The following is a 25914-nucleotide window of genomic DNA, read 5'->3' as shown; positions in this document are numbered from 1 at the left end:
TATCCTGCCAAAATTCTTTGAACCTCATCAGTAAAATGTGAAAAAAAATATTACTTTTTTCTAAAATTGTTCAGAAATTTTTAATGGCAGTGGAATCGGCATATTGGCAGGAAAATCTGCTGACTGCATGTATGACCAGGAGAATTCTTTCCACTCCCTGCAAAGTGAACACTTCCCTGCATGTGTGGCCCCCGCGCATGCAGGGCAGGGCAGGCCGAGACAAATTGTCAGCAAGGGCTAAATTGTTTAAAATTAACAAATCAAAATTCTTTCACTTCCATAACTGCAATGTTCTTTACCAAAATTATCATTTTTTTTCCAGAATTTTTCAAGAACTTTTTGGGTGGTAGAATTGGCATATTATCAGGAAAATCTGTGCTCCCTAATAAATGAAGCTTTTGCACAGTGGATAATTGCCTGATGCATGTATGCTCTCCCTGCAGTCAACACTTCTTCACGTGTGCGGCCCCTCTGCAGAGCTAGGAAGAAAGGGCTAAATTGTTTGAAATTTTCAAACCCAAATTCTTTACATTTTATAAATTAAAGTTTCTTTCACAAAATTTACACATTTTATATATATGACATGATGGACCAGATGGTTTATCTGCCAGTGCAAAAACTGATGCACATCCGCAAACAGAGTTGCACCGCCTGAACAGCCATGTTCAATCAAACCTAGACTGTGTCCTTTCTCAAGCAAATATCCTGAGTGCTGATCCCATGGATCTCTGGGTCTACAAATTCGAGCAATGGCAAGAACTGTCACAGTTTGCTTTGGGCATATGGTCATGTCCGGCCCCCAGTGTAATGTCAGAGAGCATGTTCAACATGGCAGGTGGATTTCTCACAACAAAGCGGACCAGGTTATCCAATATAAGTATAATCCATACTGAACTTTTGTAGGTCCTTTATAATTGGCTACTGGTCCAGTGGACCTTGTTAAATTATCTTGATTACTGTAATACTCTCATACTATTGTATGTGTTTGTGTAGTATTTGAATTTTGAAAAAGGTTCTGGAACACAAATGGATTTTTGTAGGAGAGAATGATTATCTGGCATAGGTATCTTTAACCCTTTCACCCCGAAGCCTGTTTTCACCTTCCTGACCAGTCCAATTTTTTTAATTCTGACCAATGTCACTTTTTGAGATAATAGCTCTGGAACGCTTCAACGGATCCCGGTGATTCTGAGATTGTTTTTTTCATGACATATTGTACTTCATGATAGTGGTAACATTTATTTGATATGACTTACGTTTATTTGTGAGAAAAATGGAAATTTGGCGAAAATTTAGCAAATTTCAAAATTTTAATCCTTATGCCCTTAAATCAGAGAGATACTGTATGTTACACAAAATAGTTAATAAATAACATTTCCCACATGTGTACTTTACATCAGCACAATTTTGGAACCAAAATTTTTTTTTTGTTAGGAAGTTATAAGGGTTAGGCTGCGTGCCCACTATGCATTTTTCAAGCGTTTTTGCCGCAGAATTCCCACAGCGAAAACGCTTTTAAAATGCTTGGTAATACGTGCCCCATGGTCCCCAATGATAATCCGCATGTGCTGTGCACATGCTGCAGAAATTTCCGCTGCGGATTATCATTGCGGAAAAATACGCAGTATGTCCATTAATTTTGCGGACACGCAGCGTAATTGCCGCCATTGACTTGCATTGAAACGCTTGATATCCGCATCACTACATGTGCACATGCAGATATGAAGCGATTCAATGTACGGATGGTACCCGGGTCTGGAGAAGAGGAGACTCTCCTCCAGACCTGGGTACCATGGTACCTGTAAAAAATAGAATTTAAAATAAAAAATAAAGATTATACTTACCTTCTGATGTCCCCCCGGCCTCCTCAGCGATGCGTCCGGTGTGTTGGGCTGACGTCGCGGTCACGTGACCTGTACATGACTGAATGACGTCATGGCAGGTCCTTTTACACAACCGCGAGCCGCCCAACACACCGGCCGCACCGGAGAAGGAGACCAGGGGCCATCGAAAGATAAGTATGTTTATTTTTTATTTTTTACCATTCTTATTCTTTTTTTTAACTATTACTTGGTCACACTATATAAATCCATGCCGGTTGCATGGATTTATATAGTGTGATCAAGTTGTCAAGCACTTTTCCAAGTGATGCTAAAATCGCTTGGAAAAGCGCTTGATAACCCGCATGCAGAAATGCATGCAAAAACGCTTGACAAACGCTTCTACCTGGTGGGAAAAATGCATGTAAAATCCACATGTGTTTTTCCTGCCAGGTAGAAGCGTAAAAAATATGAAGCATTTCTGCATCATGGGCACTTAGCCTTAAAAGTTGACCAGCGATTTCTCATTTTTCCAACAAAATTTACAAAACCATTTTTTTAGGGACCACATCACATATGAAGTGACTTTGAGGGGTCTACATGACAGAATATACCCAAAAGTGACACCATTCTAAAAAATGCACCCCTCAAGGTGCTCAAAACCACATTCAAGAAGTTTATTAACTCTTCAGGTGCTTCACAGGAATTTTTGAAATGTGGAAGGAAAAAATAAACATTTAACTTTTTCTTACAAAAATGTTACTTTAGACCCAATTTTCTTTCACAAGAGTAACAGGAGAAAATGGACCCCAAAATTTGTAGTGCAACTTCTCTTGAGCACACCAATATCCAATATGTGGGGGAAAACCACTGTTTGGGCACACAGCAGGGTTTGGAAGGGAATGAGCGTCATTTAACTTTTTGAATGTAAAATTTGCTGGCATAATTAAAGGACGCCATGTCGCGTTTGGAGGGCCGCTGATGTGCCTAAACAGTGGAAACACTCCACAATTGACACCATTTTGGAAACTAGACCCCTCAGGAAACTTATCTAGATGTGTGGTGAGCACCTTGAACCCCCAGGTGCTTCACAGAAGTTTATAACATTGAGCCGTAAAAATAAAATGTTCACATTTTTCCCACAAAAATGTTTTTCAGCCCCCAATTTTTCATTTTCAGAAGAGTAGCAGGAGAAATTGCCCCATACCATTTGTTGTGCAATTTCTCCTGAGTAAGCCGATACCCCATATGTGGGAAACAAACACTGTTTGGGCGCACGGCAGGGCTTGGAAGGGAAGGAGTTCCATTTGACTTTTTGAATGTAAAATTAGCTTGAATAATTAGCAGACACCATGTTGCATTTGGAAAGCCCCTGATGTGCCTAAACAGTGTAAATCCCCACAAGTGACACCATTTTGGAAACTAGACCCCTGAGGGAACTTATCTAGATGGTTGGTGAGCACCTTGAACCCCAAGGTGCTTCACAGAAGTTTATAACATTTGAGCCATAAAAATAAAATTTTGACATTTTTCCCACAAAAATGTTTTTCAGTTCCCAATTTTGCATTTTCAGAAGAGTAGCAGGAGAAATTGCCCCATACCATTTGTTGTGCAATTTCTCCTGAGTAAGCCGATACCCCATATGTGGGAAACAAACACTGTTTGGGCGCACGGCAGGGCTTGGAAGGGAAGGAGTTCCATTTGACTTTTTGAATGTAAAATTAGCTTGAATAATTAGCAGACACCATGTTGCATTTGGAAAGCCCCTGATGTGCCTAAACAGTGTAAATCCCCACAAGTGACACCATTTTGGAAACTAGACCCCTGAGGGAACTTATCTAGATGGTTGGTGAGCACCTTGAACCCCAAGGTGCTTCACAGAAGTTTATAACATTTGAGCCATAAAAATAAAATTTTGACATTTTTCCCACAAAAATGTTTTTCAGTTCCCAATTTTGCATTTTCATAAGAGTAACAGGAGAAATTGCCCCATACCATTTGTTGTGCAATTTCTCCTGAGTAAGCCGATACCCCATATGTGGGAAAAAAACACTGTTTGGGCGCACGGCAGGGCTTGGAAGGGAAGGAGTGCCATTTGACTTTTTGAATGTAAAATTAGCTTGAATAATTAGCAGACACCATGTTGCATTTGGAGAGCCCCTGATGTGCCTAAACAGTGTAAATCCCCACAAGTGACACCATTTTGGAAACTAGACCCCTCAGGGAACTTATTTAGATGGTTGGTGAGCACCTTGAACCCCAAGGTGCTTCACAGAAGTTTATAACATTTGAGCCATAAAAATAAAATTTTGACATTTTTCCCACAAAAATGTTTTTCAGCCCCCAATTTTGCATTTTCATAAGAGTAACAGGAGAAATTGCCCCATACCGTTTGTTGTGCAATTTCTCCTGAGTAAGCCGATACCCCATATGTGGGAAAAAACACTGTTTGGTTGCAGGCAGGGCTCGGAAGGGAAGGAGTGCCATTTGACTTTTTGAATGTAAAATCTGCTGGAATAATTAGCGGACGCTATGTTGCGTTTGGGGAGCCCCTGATGTGCCTAAACAGTGGAAAAACCCCACAAGTGACACCATTTTGGAAGCTAGACACCTCAGGGAACTTATTTAGATGTGTGCTGAGCACTTTGAACCCCCAAGTACTTCACAGAAGTTTACAACATTGAACCGTGAAAATAAAAAATACAAATTTTTCCCACAATGTTTTTTAGCACAACATTTTGCATTTTCACAAGGGTAACAGGAGAAATGGACCACAAAATTTGTTGTGCAATTTCTCTTGAGTATGCAGATACCCTGTATGAGGTCAAAAACTACTTTTGAAGCATAGTGCAAAGCTCAGAAGGGAAGAAGCACCATATTGGAGTTCAGATTTTGTTGGACTGGTTTGAGGGTGCCATGTCACATTGGTAAAGCCCCCGAGGTGCCAGCTGAACCCCCCATAAGTGACCCCATTTTACAAACGACACCTCTCAATGAATTCATCTAGGGGTGCAGTGATCATATTGACACCACAAGTGTGTCACATAATTTTATACCATTGGGCAGTGAAGAAAAAATAATTACATTTTTACCACAAAAAAATTGTTTTAGCCCCAGATTTTACATTTTCACATTGTGAAATGGGTAAAAATGGCACCAAAATGTGTCCCACAATTTCTGCTGAATGTAGAAATACCCCATATGTGGCTGTACAGTACTGCTTAGCCACACGGCGAGACTTGGGAGGGACGGAGAGCTTTTTGCCTCCTGGAGCGCAGATTTCCCTAGAATAGTTTGCAGACTCCATATACAGAGACCCTACGTGATAAAAGAGCAGAATCCCCCTCAAGTGACTCAATTTTGGAAATTATACCCCTTTCTGAATTTATTTACAGGTGTAGTGACGATTTTGACTCCATGGGTGTTTTCCAGAAACAAGCAGCAGTGGATGCTGCTAAGTGAAGATTGCAAACTGCCGTTGTAGTGACCAGTACGCTGTAGCGACCAGTAAGTTGTAGTGACCAGTACATTATGCTCAGCTCATGCTTCTGGAGACATGCACCCATAAATTAAGCAGGCTCTCATCACTACAGGAATGTTAAACATGTGGATGTTAACTGCGGTTTAGACACACACTGGAGCTAAGAAGGAAGGGGGACATTTGGATTTGGGAATGCAGAATTTGCTGGATTTCTTTTGGAGGGTGAGAGCCATTTAGTTTTTCCAGAACCTTTGTGCTACCAGTAATGTGGAAGCCCCTATATTATTGTTAACAGATGACGGTACCTGAGTGGGGACTTGCTTTTTTTGTGACAGGAGTTGAAGCTTTTATTGGGAACATTTTACATAACATTTTGGAACACGTTTTTCCTGCACTTTACACTGAGCACTTATATCAGGGTTTCCATCTAAATCTCCAATTGACGTGATTCAGGTCACATCAGCTTGGGTAACTAAAGCTAAAAAGTTACCCAAATGCCACTAAACACATTTCAACATAGACTATAAATTTACATCTTGCCTAAGGCATTAGACCCTTCATGAAAAATATGTTTGTAGACATAAGTGGCTAGTGATGGGCGAACCCAAACAGTAAAGTTCAGGGTCCGTACCAAACACACAGTGAAAATGATCTTGCTGCGGAATGCACGGTTCTTCTTCTTGAACCATGGAAGGAAGTGCTGTTTGAGAAACTCAACATACATTATGGAGTTCATCTTTACCCCTTCAGGGATCCTAAAAGGGCCGACAATCTCTCTCCCCATGATTCCAGCCCAAAACATTACTCCACCTCCTCCTTGTTAGCGCCATAGCCGTGTTTGCATGGGGTGTCCATCAACCAGCCATCCTCCACTCCATTCATCTGGACCATCGAGATCATTTCATGCATGATAATGCCCCGTCTCATGCTGCACATAACACATCTGCATCTCTGGCTGCTATGGGCATAAAAGGGGACAAACTTATGGTGTGGCACCCATGCTCCCCTGACCTCAACCCCATTGAGAACCTCTGGAGCATCATCAAAAGGAGTGTCTATGATGGCGGGAGGCAGTTCACATCTAAGCAACAGCTCTGGGAGGGTATTCTGTCCTCATGCAATACAATTAAAGCAGAAACCATCCAAAACCTGACAAATTCAATGGACGAGAGAGTTCAGAAGCTCCTTTCGAACAAGAGGTCCTATGTTCAAATGTAACATCACCTAGAATAAAGTTTTGAGTTGAAAACTGTTTGATTTCAGTTTCTAATAACCTGCTAATGCTTATAATTTCAAAAATGACCATTTTTTTGTTCTTTATTAAAATGAAAAGGTTGAAAACTCTGATGTGCATAATAATTTGGAGCATGCATTTTGAGTGCAGTTTGAGTTTTTAATTTTTTTAAAAATATACTGTTATCATAGGCAGTTTGTACAAAAACCTTTCAATTGTACTCTAATGGTTATTTGACTGGAAAATTACAATGACTGCAATTCATATAGGTAATTTGGGAAAATCTGAGAAAATATTATTTGCATAATAATTTGGAACACAGTGTATAAGACACCCCCAATACTGACCAAATAGTTGTACTGGTAAAAAAAAAAAACACAGCGAGAATAAAATACTTTAATTGAAATAATGACACAGACTCGTTTATTTTAAGCAAAAATAAAAAAGCATTATACTTACCTTAATGCCTAATCCAATGAAGCCAATGTCCCCTGGAAAAAAAAACAGAACATAATAAACCGCCATTATGCTCACCTTTACACCTAATCGACCGATGCCCATGTCCCCTGGAGAGGAAAAATAATAAACAACCATATTCGTCACCTGTCCAATGTGAAAATAATCCATAATGTCCCACGACGATCTGGTGAATTGGAAAGCAGTCACATCAGTGACTGCTCTCCCCGCCTGCCGGCTCACATTGTAATGTGACCGTAATCGCTCCTGGAGTGTATAGCACTGAGCTACCATGAGAAAGTTCACCGGGGTACAAAGTTGATGAACCCCAGTGACCTCATTATTGGCACCGCTTGGTGCATGAGAAAGTTCTCATGCAGCGAGCAGTGATGTAAGTGAGGTCACCAGGGTTCATCAGCTATGAACTCTGATGAACTTTCTCATGGCACCCTCCACACTGCAGGTCTCAGTATGTTTCGGCTGACGTGGAGCGCAGTCACATTAGTGACTGCTCTCTAAATCATCTGGATCGTCGGGGGACAGTATGGATTATCACATCAGATAGGTGAGGAATATGGTTGTTTATTATTTTTCTTATTTTTCAGGGGACATGGGCATCAGTGGATTAGGAGAAAAGGTGAGTATAATGGTTGTTTATTATTTAGTTTTTTTTTCCAGGGGACATTGGCTTCAGTGGATTAGGCATTAAGGTGAGTATAACGCATTTTTATTTTTATTTCAAATAAAGGAGTCTGTGTCATTATTTTAATTAAAGGATTTTAGTCTGGCTATGTTTTTTTTTTATAATCTAACTTTGGGGTTAGTAATGGGGGTGTCTTATAAATGTCTCTCCATTACTAACTTGTGGGCTTGATGTCTGCAGCCATAAAACAGCTGACATCAACGCCATAACCTTTACCACACTTGCCACCGCATCAGGGCAAGTGGGAAGAGCCGGGCAAAGCGTCAAATGTAATGCGCCTTATCTGGGGTGGCTGCGGGCTGCAATTTTTAGGCTGTGGGGGGCAATATCCATGGCTCCTTCCCAGTCTGAGAATATCAGCCCTTACATGTCTGCTTTGGCTTGGCTGTTTGTCAAAAATTGGGAGGACTTCACGCTAGTATTTCTTAAAATAATTTTAAAGACCCCTCTATTCTTGATAACCAGCCTTGATAAAGCTGACAGCTTGTCGGTTTTTTCCTGCGCTTGTTATCAAAAATAGAGGGACTGCAAGTCTTTTCTTTTTTTATTTCTTTATTTGAAGCACAAGCGCCGACTGATGAATAAGTACACTGATGGGAGTAGTACTCTCATCAGCCGACGCCTGTCAGATCTACTGGCTCACACGCTGTCATTTGACAGCGTGGGAACTACAGCACTCTGACTGGCAGTAACGATATTACCGCTGATCTGAGCCCGTGATTTCTGCACTGTCATGCAGTTGACAGTGCGGTAAACAATGGATGTTCGGGCTCCCCATTCATCTGAATATGGCCCGGGTTCGGGTACCCAAACCAAACTTTCTTTTACATGTTCAGCCAAACCCGCCAGACCCGAACATCCATCACTATATTTGGCCTGATTCATTATTGCATTTTCATCTTTTTTTTTTGCCGAGGTTTTGGTGTTTTGCATCTTTTTTTGTGTGAACCAAATTCAACTTTCCGTGTGCGCCTCTGTAGGAAGGGTTTAGAGTTTCCAAATGTGCGTGTAACATTGGTGGCCCGTACGGGGAATCCTGAGCGGGAATTAGCGTGTAGAGGGAGAAGAATAAAAGTGTCTGGAAAAACACATCAGCACCTCAACTCAACTCTGCTACACTAGTTAAAGGGGACCAGCTCTAAAGAAAAACTCACTAGAAGCAATGGATGTAGAAATACAAATGGACAGAATTAGTGAGCTGCTTCTTCAGTTAACCTGTGAAGAATTGAGAACAGTAGCAGAACATATAAAGATGTCAGTAGAACAGATTTCCAAATCACACAACCACAGGCCACTGTTAGCTGCCATTAATGCAAAAATGGATGAGCTGGGGGAGAAAGAAGCTGAAGACGTCATTGGGACATTCCTCCAGAAGCTAACACAGTTTCTAACCAGGTTGAAGTTGAAGGATGGAGGGATGGCACCAATTACCAAAAGAGGGAATCTCCATCCACAGACTGAACTACAGGAATTGAAAGAACAATTCAAAGCCCTAACAAAAGCCCTACAGAAATCGCTCCAGTACTGGCCTTAAAAGACAAGCAGCCCTCTACCGTCGGGGAATTGAGGCAGATATTAGGATTCCTCTCCCATTATCGTACTTACTTTCGGAAATTCTCCAGGATTGCCGCCCCACTATACCTCCTCTTGGGGGGGACGACAGAGACAACAACACCCACGGAGAAAAAGAAGAACGCGGAAAGGACGGGGCTTAAAAGAAACAACGCCGTTTCGTCCCAAAAGCCCATTCTCTGGACAGCAGACCACCAGGAGGTATTGGAAGAACTAGTAGACTACCTGGTAAAACCACCCATCTGGGGATATCCTGATTTCAATTTACCATTTGCTCTTCATTGTGACGCTTCTCAAGATGGACTGGGAGCTGCCCTCTATCAGCATCAAGATGGAAAAATGAGAGCCATCGGTTACGGTTCTAGAACGTTGACAGACACCGAGAAGAATTACCATCTACATTCCGGAAAATGGAAATGGGCTATCTGTGAACGATTAGACCAAGTACAGGCCAGGAAAATGCAATGCGGATGCTGACGGATTGTCAAGAATGCCACTAGAGCCTGAGGAGTTCATGCAAGAATGCTCGTTGGAAATCAGTGTGGAAGCAATTGAGAGCACTACCCAAGCAGTACAAGCTTATAAGGAGGAAGACACACCATTGTGGTGTCCAGTGACAGTGGAAACCACCATAAAAGCGAGAGAACAAGATCACCCCCAGTCTATTCAACAACTACCAAAAGGGAAAATTCGTAGAGCACAACGGGAAGATCAGATAATTGGTAGAATATTACTTTATGTAGACCAAAATCGGTTTCCAAGTAAACGGGAGAGAGATAATGAGTCACCAGCAGTATCTGTTTTAATTAAAGAATGGACGAAGCTCTACCTCAGTGAAGACAGTATCCTGTATCGTAAAGGAGGACAAAACTGGCAGTTCGTACTACCCAGAGTATTCCGTAGGTTGGTCTTCAAAGAACTCCATGAAAACATGGGACACCTGGGAGTGGAAAGGACAACAAATTTGATCCGTGAACGTTTCTTCTGGCCGTCATGCAGAGAGATATTGAGAGTTACGTGACCAGGGAGTGTGGGTGTTTGAACACATCAACCCGGGCACCTATGGCCAACATGCAAACTACGTGTCTGTTTGAGTTGATCTCAATAGACATTTTGAGATGTGCAAGGGTGGATACGAATACATCTTGGTGGTGATGGACATTTCACTCGATTTGCTCAAGCATATGCCACCACTAATAAATCGGGTCGAACAGCAGCAGACAAGATCTTCAATGATTTTGCTTTGAGGTTTGGGTTCCCTACGGGGTTACACCACAACCAAAGAAGAGAATTTGAGAATCAGCTCTTTGCCAAGTTAGGAAACTACTGTAGAATTCAGAGATCCCACACAACGCCTTATCACCCAGATGGTAATGGACAAGTGGAATGTTTTAACCGGACATTATTGTCGATGTTGCGCACTTTAACAGCTGATGAGAAGAAAGACTTGAAGAGTTCTCTGCCAAAAGTGGTACATGCCTTTAACTGTACAAAGAGCAATGCAATGGGTCACTCACCCTTTTTCCTATTGTATGGACAATCGCCAAGACTGCCAATTGACATCACGTTCGATACTCAGGTGTCAGAGACTTACAGAACGTCTCCGGAGTACGTTCGGAAATGGAAGGAATGGGTGGCAGAGGCATACAACATAGCATCCAAAGTGGTTACGCAAGGACAGAGCAAGAGTAAGGAGTACTATGATCGAAAATGTTATGGTGTAGAATTGGCACTGAGAAGTCGGGTGCTAGTCAAGAACGCACGTGAGAAAGGCGGTCCAGGAAAACTTTGTTCGTACTGGGAAGACAAGGTGTATGTGATCGTAAGGAGGAAAGCTGATGACAGCCCAGTGTATGGAATCCGATTGGAAACGGGAGACAAGAAAACCAGAATAGTCCATAGGAATTTACTGCTAACCTGTGATTATCTCCCACCACAACAAGACTTCCCAGAAGTAGACCGACATCGGCCAAAATCGACTAAGGGACCACCACAGACTGAAGCTCCGGAGGTGGATTGTGACCTTGAAAGTTCCGATAGAGCAGAACACACTGTTGTATTTCTCGAACCGGCAAGGAGAGGGATGTACCATCTTCAGGAGACTGAACTAAGTCCCGAGGCTGCAGAGTTCATACTAAGGAGTACAGATGAAGTCCAATTCAAACCTGATGATCGAACCCCCCCCCCCCCTGAAGAGACCGATCGACACTCAGGAGGAGCATAATTACCAGAACGTGTGGAAACAAGCGACTTAGAAGAAGTACAGGAACTTACAGAGGCAGCTCCAAGAGCATCTGAGGAAGCACGGGAAATGAGTGCGGCGGAAGAAACTCCTGTGACTGAAGAACCCGTGGTATCTGAGGAAGAACCCACCAGGAGGATGTTGACTCGAGAAGTGAGGAGGCCCGTGATGCTGACGTATGAGACACTTGGTGAACCGAGTCAAGTGCCAAGGACTGTCGACTGGAAACAGGTATCTCTGCCTACGGACCAGGTAAGCCCACTTGAGTGGTATTCACCACCGAGAGGTAGTATGGAAGATGTTCCCTGGTTGAAAGACTTGTTTTCATACTTTGATTTTTCTTAAAAGACTTTGTAGAAGCAAAGAACTGTTAAAGCATAGATAGAGAGAGCTGGTTGAAGACGTACGAAAAGCTCCAGCTGAAGAGATGCTGATTGTTTTAATGGTGTTAATTGTTTATTTCTTACAGGCGTCCTACAAGAAAAAGGTCGTAAGAATAGGTTGTTATCAATGTTTATGAACGTTATACCAATTTGTCAATGCCAATTTGTATATAAAGTTATCCAACTTTCACCACTGTCTCAAAATTGGTCAGATTGACCAAGGTCGAGGACGACATTCAAAAAGGAGGGAAGAGTGTGACATGCAGATGTAGTGCTGTTGCAGAGTGTGACATGCAGAAGTAGTGCTGTTGCTTTAAAAGCATTCAGCAACTATTAGAAGTAACACAAGCACATGAGACAGGAAGTGTTGTGCTCCAGAAGCATCCAGCAACTAGAGGGGTTAACACAGTCACAGGAGAAGGGGAGCCGTTTTAGCAGAGCCCCAGGGGGATAGTGGGGAAGTTGTTTACTGTCTGGCTGGAGCTGAAGAGAAAAGTGGTGTGTTCTGTATCTCACAGAAGTGCCCCTGCAAGTAAAAAGGATTCAAGTCAGGAGTGAAGCTAAGCACAGGTCAGGTAGAGTTCCTGAACTAGCAGTGCTGAGTATTGTCAGGCATAAAGATAAGGACTGGAAGAAATGGTGTCACAGGGATCATCTCCCTCAGCAAACCCCCCCTTCCTCCTCCATCTCACTGTACTGTAAAGAATGCTGTGTTCATTAATGTGCCTTTGCATTAGAACTGTGCTGTCCTGTACTACTGGGAAGACTGTGAACTGCTGTGCTGCTAAGGAAACTGTACTGTTTGTCACTAGAGCCTGTTGCTCATAAGACTTAACTTGCACTGGCCGTGCGGCTTCTTATTAAATGCTACTGTTCTACCGTTTATGAGGACTCTTGTCAAGTGTGTCTGGTCAGCAAGTGAAACAATCTGTGTGTTTGTGCCTGAGTGTCATTACCCCTGTGTGCCTGAGAGAAGCTGCAGCGCATGTTCTATGGTCGCCCTGAGTAACGGTTCCCCCAGGATTCCAAAGAATTCATGTAACCTGTCTCGCCCCTATCTGAACCTAGCGGCGTGCGTGTAACACATCTCTATAGGAAAAAGTTCATGGACACAATGAAAATGATTCTTAAAAAAAGAAAACATTAAAAACTAATCAAAATCAAGGTGGTTTTCACTAGCCATGTCTGTTAAAAAAAAAAATTAGCATGAAGGATATATTTTTCCTCTATTTTTTGACTCGGATGAGGGAAAAATAACACAAAATGTTAGTAAGAATTGTCCCATTGATTTTTATGGAAAAAAATTGCTGATCAAATGTTCAGTTCTTAGAGCACCTTTTAAATGTTTCAGGTTTTTAATGATGACAATCATTTGGAAGAAGTGACATGTACATTCAGGAGGGGTTTTCCGCAAGGAAGAAGCTCAATGCTTTACAATACAAGCTAATAGGAAGGCTAAAAAGAGGCCTGGAAGATGTTTTCCTCACTGCTTCATGGATTTCAAAAATGTCTGGAAAACTTCAGTAAAAAGATAGGCAAAATGCTAAAAAAAAAACACAGAAAAAAATTAAAAATATCTTGGAATTGATCAAAAAACTTGAAAAAAGATTTTTCAGGATTACTAATTGCCAGAAAAAAAAACAGCAATTCTTTTGCTTAAAGCACCAGTCGAGCATTTTTTTTATTGCAGTGCTGGAATGGTGCTTTTAATCTAAGTTACCATCCCCTACTCTAATACTTACCGGCCGCCATCTTCACCTTTTATTGGTTCCGTTCCCGTTAGTCTCCAGCAGTTTGTGACCTGCCAGATCACTCCAGTGTTTGTTTGGTGGGTGAGCTGGAGGTCACTTTTCAATGGCTCCGGAGCTGCGCTCAGTGAGTGACAGGACACCGCTCCTGAGCTCAGCTTCGGAGACGCTCGCTGGAGCGGCTCATTCTCCCTGGCTCCTCGGCATCAGTGGTCAAAGGAATACAGCGAGGGACATCTCTGGACAGGTGAGCATAAGAATTTTTTATTTTATTCTTATTTTTACACAGGGACACTGCGGGAGCAGACTACTACTCCCAACATTGTCCCTTGCTCATGCTGATCACAGCGCAAGCAAGGAACCATGATGAGGGCAGCGTTCAGCACCCGGCGCTTGGGAACAGCGCTAACTGTAGAGCTGATTCCCAGGCGCCGGTATGTGTCACACTAACGACACACGGATGTCATCCATGTGTGTTCAGCAAGAAACACTTTTGCGGACCGTGCATCTGCAAAAAAACAGACATGTCAGTGTGTGGAGCACCCGGACACACAGTCTGTGGGAACACGCTGACATATGCACAGACCCATAGATTTGAGTGGGTCTGTGTGTGTATGTATCTCCAGGATGTGTGGAAACTGTCACCACATGTACTGGAAACACGGACATGTGAAAAAGCCGCTACATTGAGAGCTCGTTACCGTTACCTCTGACTCCCGGGCAGTCAGAGACTGCAGTCACAGGACCAAAGCGTCTTCGATAGAAAGTGAAGACGGCAGCGGGTAAGTATAAGACTAGAGTCAGGGACCTTAGGTTAGTAGTACCACTCCAGCATTGAAGAAAAAATGCTCCATTGCTGCATTAAAAAAAGATGGTTTTAACTGCTGGAAAAAAATGCAATGTTTCTCTTTTTCACTTTTCAGGACATGAGCGCTGCAGTCCTATTTTTTCTGTTTTAGATAATATGCTTATACTGGTGGCAGTAGCACGAATTTTTTCTGCTTATAAAGCTTTGTCCTGGCTAGGTCAGCCAATTCACACTAAAACGGTTCATCATAAATACTGCTAACTACTGAGCTGTTAATGCTGTGCTAAGTGCCTTGATTTTGCAGTAAAGTAGATATTAACTAAAGAAAGCATTTAAAATGTAACTGTTGTTTTAAATTTTATTGAATAATAATGTAGAGCAAGTGATTTTAATAATCTTTTAAATATATCTTATAAATGAAATTCGAAAGAAAACTTTTCAAAAACCTTTTAGAAGATGTCCCCTTATGCTGTTTCTGAAGCAAATCCATATTCAGTTCCACAGATATTGAATACGGCTTTCTAAGCTTGGGGGCGCTCAGTGACATCGACACTGATTGGCACCGTTCCCCCTCTCCCACCCATCATTACAATTTCAGTGGCATCCACATCCTCAGGACATGGATACCATTAAATAGAATGATGACTCAGGGAGCCAAAGGTTAGTAACACACTACGCTTTCAGGGATTAAAATCCTGCATGGCATGCAAAGGTCCCCCTGCTCACGCCAGCACATGTCCAAGGCCATTTGAAGTTCGCTAATGACCATCTGGATGATCCAGAGGAGGCATGGGAGAAGGTCATGTGGTCAGATGAGATCAAAATAGAACTTGTTGGTATCAACTCCACTCGCCGTGTTTGGAGGAAGAAGGATGAGTACAACCCTAAGAAAACTGTGAAGCATGGTGGGGGAAACATCATACTTTGGGGGTGCTTTTCTGCAAAGGGGACAGAACGACTGCACCGTATTGAAGGGAAGATGGATGGGGTCATCTATTACGAGAGTTTGGCCAACAACCTCCTTCCCTCAGTAAGAGCATTGAAGATGGGTCGTGGCTGGGTCTTCCTGCATGACAATGACCTGAAACACACAGCCAGGGAAACTAAAGAGTGGTCCTGGTGTGGCCTAGCCAGTCTCCAGACCTGACCCAATAGAAATCTTTGGAGGGAGCTGAAACTCAATGTTGCTCAGCGACAGCCCCGAAGCCTGAAAGATCTGGAGAAGATCTGTATGGAGGGTTGGGCCAAAATCCCTGCTGCAGTGTGTGCAAATGTGGTCAAGAACTACAGGAAACGTCTGATCTCTGTAATTGCAAACAAAGGTTTCTGTACCAAATATTAAGTTGTGTTTTTTCTGTTGTACCAAATACTTATTTCATGTAATAAAATGCTAATTAATTACGTAAAAATCATACAATGTGATTTTCTGGATTTTTTTAAGATTCTGTTTCTCACAGGTGAAGATAAAAATTACAGACCTCTCCATTCTTTCTAGGTGGGAAAACTTGCGATATCGGTAGTGTATCAAATACTTATTTTCCCCAGTGTAACTGGCAAGGGGAAATTTGTTTGAAACATCTAAGAAATGTAAAATACAGCATCTGCCACAAAATAAAGGCTGAATTCTGGCATATTTCAAATAGTAAAAATGCCGACTTTACTTTATGTGAAATTCAACTAAACAGTCATAAACTGGTATCTTGTGGCCCATAACAACTCTGTTTATACCTCACTCCAGCTGTGCCATACATGGGCCACAGAGAGATATTAATTCTTACAGCTGAAGTAAGGTATTAACAAAGTTCTAGCTGTTCTAGCCACAACATAACAGTTTATGATCATTTAGGTAATGTCCCTATAAAGTGGTCACCTGCACCTAGATCCCAGAATTGTAACTGATCAGACTTGCTAATTTGGAAATTGTCAATTTCCACATAGCATACAATCATATAATCTAACAATTTGATTCACTTTTATAAACCATGACTGTGATTCTTTACAATCGTTCATTAAGTAATTGAAGTAAAAACACTCAAGATACATCACTACGATTCAATGAGTGTCACTACCTTGTAAAATCCAGTCTGCAGGCAATGACCACTGCGGTTTGGGGTCAAGTCAGTGCGGCTTCTAACAATACTAGTCATACAAAAAGATCCAGCACCAGATAGAGTAAAACAAAATATTCAAACTTCAATGGAAGCATGGTACAAATACCGTGAAAGTGTTTGACTTACAAATACTGATTAAAAATACTGACCAAATACTGAACGTGTGACCGTGGCCTCAAAATACGCTGGTACTACTGTCTTTAAGACCACAATCACATGTTCAGTATTTGGTCAGTATTTTACATCAGTATTTGTAAGTCGAAACCAGGAGTGAAAGAATCATGGAAAAGTATAATAGAAACAAGTCACCACTTCTGTATTCATCACCCACTCCTGGTTTTGGCTTACAAATACTGATGTAAAATACTGACCAAATACTGAATGTGTGAACGTGACCTGACATGTTTCAACATAGTCGGCTACATTGCCACAATGAGATTTTGGTGAGTTTTTAATGCTGCCGAATCTCTGCACCTATTGTTTAAATTAGGTTACTTGCGGTTCTTCATTGCATTTTTTTAACATTGAAATAAACACTTCCCAAAACTTTCACTGGTTCACCACTAAAATGAAAAAAATCCCACGCAGGTCCGACGATGTGAACCAAATCTGACGAAATCAGCAAATCCAGTAAAGTCCAGCTAATTCTCTGTACAAAGCCTATGGAGCTTCGTTCTGGCGCTCTATACGCTTGGCAAACAACCTCTTCTGGGTCACGCAGTGCTGCGCGAGACCCGGTGACTCTGATAATCGGTGACATCAGTAACGCTACCACACTTCACAGTCGCTGTGCGTGACACGGAACATCTGAAGAGCGTTAATGTTACCGATGTCACCGCTTTACAGAGTAGCCGGGTCTCTTCCTATAAACTTGCATTAGATGCAGAAAATCTGCAGGTAAAAAACGCCCATGCACTGTCAGTGTGTTTCCAGGGTGGAAACTCATCAAAAATGCAGGTAATCCGCACATGACTATATCAATAAGGAAACAAAAACGCGATAAAAACACCTGTAAAAAGGCACTCCAAAACGCAATGAAAAAATGTAACTACCTTAATTTACAGAAATGGTGCAGAAAATCTGCAACAGCAAAAACTCATCAAAATCTCATCATGGGAACGTAACCTTTTAGTCTATGGGACTACTCACATGTCATGTATTTTTGCAGCCTGAGTGGTCCGCACAAAATCATGTAGACAATAGACATGTCTGACACTCGGATGAAAATTACCAATCCAAATCTATGGGTCCCTGCAAACATCACACAGCACTCCAGTGCCATTTATGTACAGTCCATTTTCTCTGACTTTTTGATAGAAGTCTGAGAAACCTCCAGTAGCTTTTTTTTATTTCATACAAGAAAATTCTGGTAGTAAAAACTGAAGCACTGGCCAAAGTCTGATGAACATCTGATTAAAAAAAAAAGCCTTATGAAACTCGGTCTATTTTTTTTTTTTTTTTTTCATGAGAGAAATCACTGATGTCTGAATAAGCCCTTACCCAGATCAATCCATGGAATCAGCTGGGGCCACATCACGCACGTAAGTCACATAAAAGTGAACAACCGTGATAGACAAAGACTAAACCAACTATGGCTACAGAGATTTAGCCACTCTTTTAAAGAAGTTCTAATAAAGATTGTTTGGATATTTTATTTATCTGCTGCTGGATCTAAACTTTAGTTATGAGTTAATAAATTGACCTAGTAAAACAAAGATATTGGCTTTAGTCATCTCCTTATCTCCCTAATCCTGGGTCACTTTTATTGCGCTTTGAGTATCCGAGGGAGAACAAAATTCCCTCCTCATCTGACATATCCATTCTATGAGATTTCAGACTGTAATAAAAATGACTGATCTGACACATGGGAAAGTGATCACAGCAATAGGATCAATATACAGACTTGGCTTGGGTTTTACTACAAATCCTTTATATTCCTGATACTTGTATTAGGGATTGTTGTCAGACACATATAGAAGGGTGTTATTGCTAAATAATCCTATATATACACTATCTCATCATTCCTTTCAGTCTAAACTGCAGCTCACATGCATAATACTGTAAATGGGCAACATATACAAATTACCAAGAAAAAAACTGCGAGTTTGTCAGGATGGGTAAGCACAGGACATGTTAAGCACTTTATTAGGTATTTTCATTGGGAATTTATTTTTTTTGCAAAATTAATTCATGAAAAACATAAATACCCAGCCCTGTGCAAATGTCAGGTCAACGCTCTGATTTTCTGATTATCCAGAAGCCTAATGTGCAAAAAAGGCTGCACAGTCCGTACAGGATATATCCCACTATTTTACATATTAGTGCTATTATTTTACATTTCACATATTATTGTAATTTGCATACAGCCTAATGGTCGCTGGAGAACAGTGCAAATCTCTAAACATAAGATGCCAGTGTGAACGTGGACTAATAGGACCAGATCTCCAATAATCTGTTGTGATCTGAAAAGACAAATGCCAGTGCAGTGCCATGTGGCTGTATGATAGCTGAAAGCTGTACTAAAGGCCACAGCTCCACTATCAGTATTTGTTCAGTATTCGGTCAGTATTTTTTCTCAGGAGTGGGAGCCAAAACCAGGTGAGGAACAGAGAAAAGGTATAATAGAAACAAGTCACCAATTCTGCATTTATCACCCACTCCTGGTTTTGGCTCCCACTCCTGAGAAAAAATACTGACCGAATACTGATAGTGGGGCTGTGGGTGCCCTTGTCACCAGCACTTCTGTGCTGCGCCTAGCATGGTCAGGCAGGGGGGAGGTGGGTTATCTGTGAGCTCCTGGGGGAAGAGCTCTGCTTGTCTGACCTCCACATCACAGGATAGATTAGTGAATGGGGACTTTCCATCAGTAGGGCCTTTTCAGGTTTTGGCACTTTAGTTGGGGTGAGTCCAGTAATTCAGGGGTTATTTTTATACACATTTTATACAGACCAGATCAGTGGGGATCACCACCAGACTGCAGGGCTTTTCTCACAGGAGCCCACACATACCAATATGGTGGGGCTTTTCATGGTGTTTGACATTTGTTGTTTATAAAACTTGCATTTTTCTCCCATACATTTTAAAATGAGAAAAAAATGAGTGTGAAGGAGCCCCTATACTGGGACAGTCCAAATCACTTTGCTCTTAAAACTGATAAGCCCACAGAAAAGGCCCATCTGGTTCCCCCCATGTCCCTCCACACTGTCTATCACCTCAGGTTTATTTCTACTGGCTGGAGAAGCCGCTTAATCGGCACAATGATCTAAATCCCTCTATAACCTGCAGACTTGGCAGGGAAGGCGCAGGCAGTAGGACCGCGGGGTGTCCGGCTGCACCGGCTGCAGGGGCCCCTGGGGCAGAGCCTGCTGCACTCTCGGGGGGCCACACTTCCCTGGGACAGGCTGCTCCCTCATCTCTGGGGGCCTGAAGTCACCCCTGATCCTTATGTTACTGGTGGAGAGCGCAGTGATTTCCCTTACCTTTCCTACCCAAGGAGCCGGCTTCCATGATCTATGTAGACTGCCCATCTTTATGTGTCAGTTTGCGATTTACTGACACATATCACACATTACTGAGCAGAAGATCCAAGCGCAGCTGATTTGTCGCAAACATGTGGGCTACTGAAAATCAGTTCTGGCCACCTGCACAGGGGTCTCAGCGCAATGTTAGCAACCCCCATTTAAGACAATCACAGCATGTGTCTATACAACCAATCTGCAGCATATCGGGACAACCTCATATCATCAGATCCCAGAGCCACTGATGGCAGCAGTTACTGACATGCACCCGGTAATATATACGACTGTAAGAAGTCATTATATCAGAAGACCAGAATGTGCAATAGGATGGAATGGATGACTGATGTCCTGGAGTTCAGCAGTGCAATGTGAACATGGACATAGTGTCAGCGGTTCTCACCTCCCTGCCCGCACCAGACTGACACTATGTCCCTCTATAATGTCCTCCACATGGTGATAATCTGTGCATATTGTTACACAGTATTGTGTTATATTATTAGATATTAGTTATCTGTCAATAATATTAGATATAGTATTACATGTATTACATATGAATGATTTATTATATTACTATACATGAATGCTCTACGTGAAGAATTAGACTGTACTTGATGTGGATAATCTATGTATATTAGACTATATAGGCTATAAATAATATATTACTAAATGTATTACATATGATTCATATATTTGTATTACTAGAACATATTATTATGAATGATATATTTATATTATCAGACTTGTATTAGGTTTGGATAATTTTTGTACATTACTAGGCTACATAGCCTGTGGATGATATATTAGTAAATGTATGACATATGGACGATATATTTTTATTATTGACATGAATGATTTTCGTATATAATTAGTTTGTATTAGATGTGTATAATCCATGTACATTATTAGACGATATAGGATATTGATGATATAATACTAAATGTATTACATATGGGTGACATTTTTAATTCTAGACATGAATGATCTATGTATATTATCAGACGGTATTAGATGTGGATAATCTAATTATATTATTAGACTATACAGGCTATGGATGATCTATTACTAAATATGGATGATACCTTCCTATTAATAAACCATATTATTACAGTTGATCTGTTGATATTATCAGACATAGATTTGGATAATCTAGGAATATGACTGTACAGGTTGGGGGTGATATATTACTAAATGTATTGCATACCGATTATATATTTTCATTACTAGATATAAATGAGCTATGTATATTATCAGATTGCATTAGATGTGGATAATTTATATACATATATATATATATATATATATATATATTATTAGACTATATAGGCTGTGGATGATGTATTACTAAATGTATTACACATGTATGATATATTTTTATTAGTAGATATTAATGATCTTTGTATATTATCAGACTGTAATAAATGTGGATAATCTATGTATAGCAGACTATATAGGCTGTGGATGATGTATTTCTAAATATATTATATATGGATGATATATACCTTCCTATTACTAAAGCATATTATTACTAGTGACCTGTATATTATTAGACTGTATTAGATGTGGATAATTAGATTTTGATAATCTATGTATATGGCTATATAGGCTGTGGATGATATATTACTAAATTACATATGGATGATGTATTTTTTATCTCTAGTCTTTATTATTATTGATGATCTGTATATTATTAGACTGTATTAGGTGGGGATAATCTATTTATATGAATACATAGGCTGTGAATGATATATTACTAAATGTATTACATATGTATGATGTATTTTTATCTCTAGCCCTTATTATTATGGGTGATATATATATTATCAGACTATTAGATTTTGATAATCTATCTATATGGCTATATAGGCTGTGGATGATATATTACTACTGGTATTACATGTAGATATCTTTTAATCTCTAGCCCTTCTTATTATGGGTGATCTTTATATGATTAGATTGTATTAGATGTGGATAATCTATCTATATGACTATATAGGCTGTGGATGATGTATTTTTATCTCTGCCCATTATTATGGATGATCTGTATATGCTTAGACTATGTTAGAGAGAAGAATGAATGTTCTGGTTGTTTTTCCTCTCCACACCTGACACTGAGCTGTCATTATTATCTCAGCACTCACTTTCTTGTTGTGGGGTGTCACTTCCACTGCTCAGCCCTGGAGACTCCAGTAAGCTCCTTTGCCCTGTATCCTCCTCGGCCTGAACTCCAACCATCTCGGTCGATTCCTCCAGATCCAGCAGGTGACTGACTGAGAAGTTCTTTTTGTGCTGCAGACTCTCTACACCGGCTGTTATGGGGGTCTCCAGACGTCCCCCGACCAGCGCCTGCCTGTCTAGGAGCTGGTGGTTGTAGCTGGAAGTCATGGTGACAATGACTGCAATGCTCCTACAGAGGTAATGGACGTGGGTCACTGTTCTGGAGGGATAGAGCCAAGGTCCCGTCTGTAGAGCTCAGCTCCGGCGCATCCTGGGCTCTGCCTTCTCCTTCTGATGCCTTGCAGATGTAGGAGGCCAGTCTTTGGGAAGAGCTTAAGCAGAGCTTTTTTTCTTGCACAACTATTGTTTCTGCGACTTGGATGCAGAACTGTTTGGCACATCAAACGCCACAGCCTGGCATGTAGGAGGGGACTTGTGAGGGGAGAAATGAAGACTGGAGACCCCAGGGAGGACCATTCACTTAATAACAGCCTAGTATTACGTGGCAATGTCTTTGTGCTGTTCCTGATGTTCCACAGATCACCCTGTCCTCCTCCTCCCTCCTTGTCCTACTTGTAATGCCTCCTCCAACCACAGATCACCAGCTCCTGCCAACAACTCATCTCCCGGTTTCCTTCCTTAGGCTACATTCACACAAGTATGTTTTTGGTTCGTGATTCTCTCCTCCGTGAGAATCGGCCACTTATGCAGCTGAGGGCTCGCTCACATGCATAACTCCGACGAGTGCCATGTTATGTTTTATCAGATAGCATTGGGCCCAATGTTATACTAGGGGGCAGTGCAAATATGCGTTTTTTTCTCAAGCTGAATTATGCATGCTGTGAATGGCTCTACGAATCAGATCACGCGAGTGCAGTCTGATTTACGTGGACACAGACAATAAAGAAGATGGAGAAATCAAGTTCTCCGTCTTTTCCACACCTGTGATACAATTCTTTTGTGCATGAGAATCGGATCACATTATGCTGACACTCTGATCAAACCATGATCAGAGTGTCATTACCATAATCGACCCAATTCTTTCGGAAGAGAGAATCATTGCTCATTTGACTGTAGCCTGACATTCTCATCTTACTCTGATCAGAGTTTGATCAGTGTCAGCATACTGTTTTCCGATTCTCTCAGACAAGGAGAAGATGGAGAAAAAAAATGTCTCCATCTTCTTTATTGTGTGAGGCTGCAGAAAAAGGACTGCACTCAAATGTGCACTGCCCCATAGACTAACATTGCTCCAAGTGCCATCTAATGTTTTGTGGGGTCGCACTTGGACAGAAAATAGCTTGTCTGCTCCTACCCAAACCATCAGTCTGTTTGGAAACAAATTGCAGCATGCACTAGTCTCATCCATTTTGCGACAAGACTCATGCATACATTTCAGTGGGAGGCCCCAAAAAACAGTTGCCCTAAGTACACAATTTGTACATCATCCGCTTATAAATGATCTATTGCAAATATGAACACAGGGTAATGTATACAGCTTAAACCAAATAATTTTATTAGTTATTTATGCATAAAAACGATGCTATACAGATCTCAAAACTGGAAAAATAATAATGACTATGCAAATGAAATGATTTTTCATACACTCGTGTGAACTTAGATTTACGCTAATTATATTCTAAAAGACTGACAATTCTAGTCACCTCAAGTATCCGGTTATCAGCAATCTGGAAATAATTAATTAGGATTCATTTCATATTCTTGTTTCAGAAGCTTCAAACGGCCAAGCTGATTAACAACGTCCAATTATCATGAACGAGTGTTCTGAAGAATGCTCTATTCCTGATAATCGGGCAGTGTAAACAGGCTGACAATTACCAGACCAATAAGCAAAGTACACGTTCATTGGGTAAAATGATATTTAAGCTTGCTTACAAATCAGCAGTCTCTGCAGCACATGTGTACACAGTAAACGTGCTGCCGAGAACAATAACAGTCTATGTGCACAGAAGATCTGTTACTGATTGTTCTGGGCATAGGAAACACAGTCTGCCTGGCTCAACAGACGATTAAACACGGATTTACCAGCAAGTAGCTCACTAGCAGTTATAAAATGCCGCAAGTCAGATGGTGTAACGCTGCCCCAATTCCTATACCAGTGATGGATTATTAGTCAGATGGTGTAACGCTGCCCCAATTCCTATACCAGTGATGGATTATTAGTCAGATGGTGTAACGCTGCCCCAATTCCTATACCAGTGATGGATTATTAGTCAGATGGTGTAACGCTGCCCCAATTCCTATACCAGTGATGGATTATTAGTCAGATGGTGTAACGCTGCCCCAATTCCTATACCAGTGATGGATTATTAGTCAGATGGTGTAACGCTGCCCCAATTCCTATACCAGTGATGGATTATTAGTCAGATGGTGTAACGCTGCCCCAATTCCTATACCAGTGATGGATTATTAGTCAGATGGTGTAACGCTGCCCCAATTCCTCAATTCCTATATCAGTGATGGATTATTAGTCAGATGGTGTAACGCTGCCCCAATTCCTATATCAGTGATAGATTATTAGTCAGATGGTGTAACGCTGCCCCAATTCCTATACCAGTGATGGATTATTAGTCAGATGGTGTAACGCTGCCCCAATTCCTATATCAGTGATGGATTATTAGTCAGATGGTGTAACGCTGCCCCAATTCCTATACCAGTGATGGATTATTAGTCAGATGGTGTAACGCTGCCCCAATTCCTATACCAGTGATGGATTATTAGTCAGATGGTGTAACGCTGCCCCAATTCCTATACCAGTGATGGATTATTAGTCAGATGGTGTAACGCTGCCCCAATTCCTATACCAGTGATGGATTATTAGTCAGATGGTGTAACGCTGCCCCAATTCCTATACCAGTGATGGATTATTAGTCAGATGGTGTAACGCTGCCCCAATTCCTCAATTCCTATATCAGTGATGGATTATTAGTCAGATGGTGTAACGCTGCCCCAATTCCTATATCAGTGATGGATTATTAGTCAGATGGTGTAACGCTGCCCCAATTCCTATACCAGTGATGGATTATTAGTCAGATGGTGTAACGCTGCCCCAATTCCTCAATTCCTATATCAGTGATGGATTATTAGTCAGATGGTGTAACGCTGCCCCAATTCCTATATCAGTGATAGATTATTAGTCAGATGGTGTAACGCTGCCCCAATTCCTATACCAGTGATGGATTATTAGTCAGATGGTGTAACGCTGCCCCAATTCCTATATCAGTGATGGATTATTAGTCAGATGGTGTAACGCTGCCCCAATTCCTATATCAGTGATGGATTATTATATTTCTCAACAAAAAGAAATACACAAACTTACATTTTGAATACACAAAGGCCCAGACTCATTAATATTGGGTATTTTGGCATTTTAAGCTTTGCCAAAAAGTCGGTGGAGCTTAACTGAGAAAGGCGTGGTATAACAACCATTAAATTAATCATAATTTGCACAACAGGGACAAATGTACGTCAGTCTAAAGCAGGGGTCTCAAATTCGGCTGGGTATATGGGACGCACAAAAATTGAATTTGGAGGGCACAATTCTTTGTTCAAAGTGACATTTTTAGTGATACCATTTTTTTCTATACACCTTTTAAACATTTT

At 41.2% G+C, this 25914-nt stretch overlaps 1 protein-coding gene across 2 annotated transcripts in view; it reads right to left on the bottom strand.

Annotated features, from left to right (window-relative positions):
- Positions 1-22838, bottom strand: part of PRRX1 (paired related homeobox 1) — a 137948-nt gene extending 115110 nt beyond the window's left edge. The window contains exon 1 of one of the 2 annotated variants that reach the window (XM_073642691.1): positions 22215-22838. In XM_073642691.1, the coding sequence (XP_073498792.1) occupies positions 22215-22458 (244 nt within the window). In that variant the 5' untranslated portion in view covers positions 22459-22838. The remainder of the gene's footprint in view (positions 1-22214) is intronic. The other variant, XM_073642692.1, reaches the window with a different exon arrangement.
- Positions 22839-25914: the final 3076 nt, after the last annotated feature.

The sequence above is a fragment of the Phyllobates terribilis genome, unplaced genomic scaffold, assembly GCF_046119375.1.
Source record: "Phyllobates terribilis strain yellow unplaced genomic scaffold, ASM4611937v1 Scaffold_8__6_contigs__length_399053987, whole genome shotgun sequence".
NCBI classification, from domain to species: domain Eukaryota; kingdom Metazoa; phylum Chordata; class Amphibia; order Anura; family Dendrobatidae; genus Phyllobates; species Phyllobates terribilis.
The sequence above is the reverse complement of the archived record's forward strand: the minus strand, read 5'-3'. Positions and strand labels throughout refer to the sequence as shown.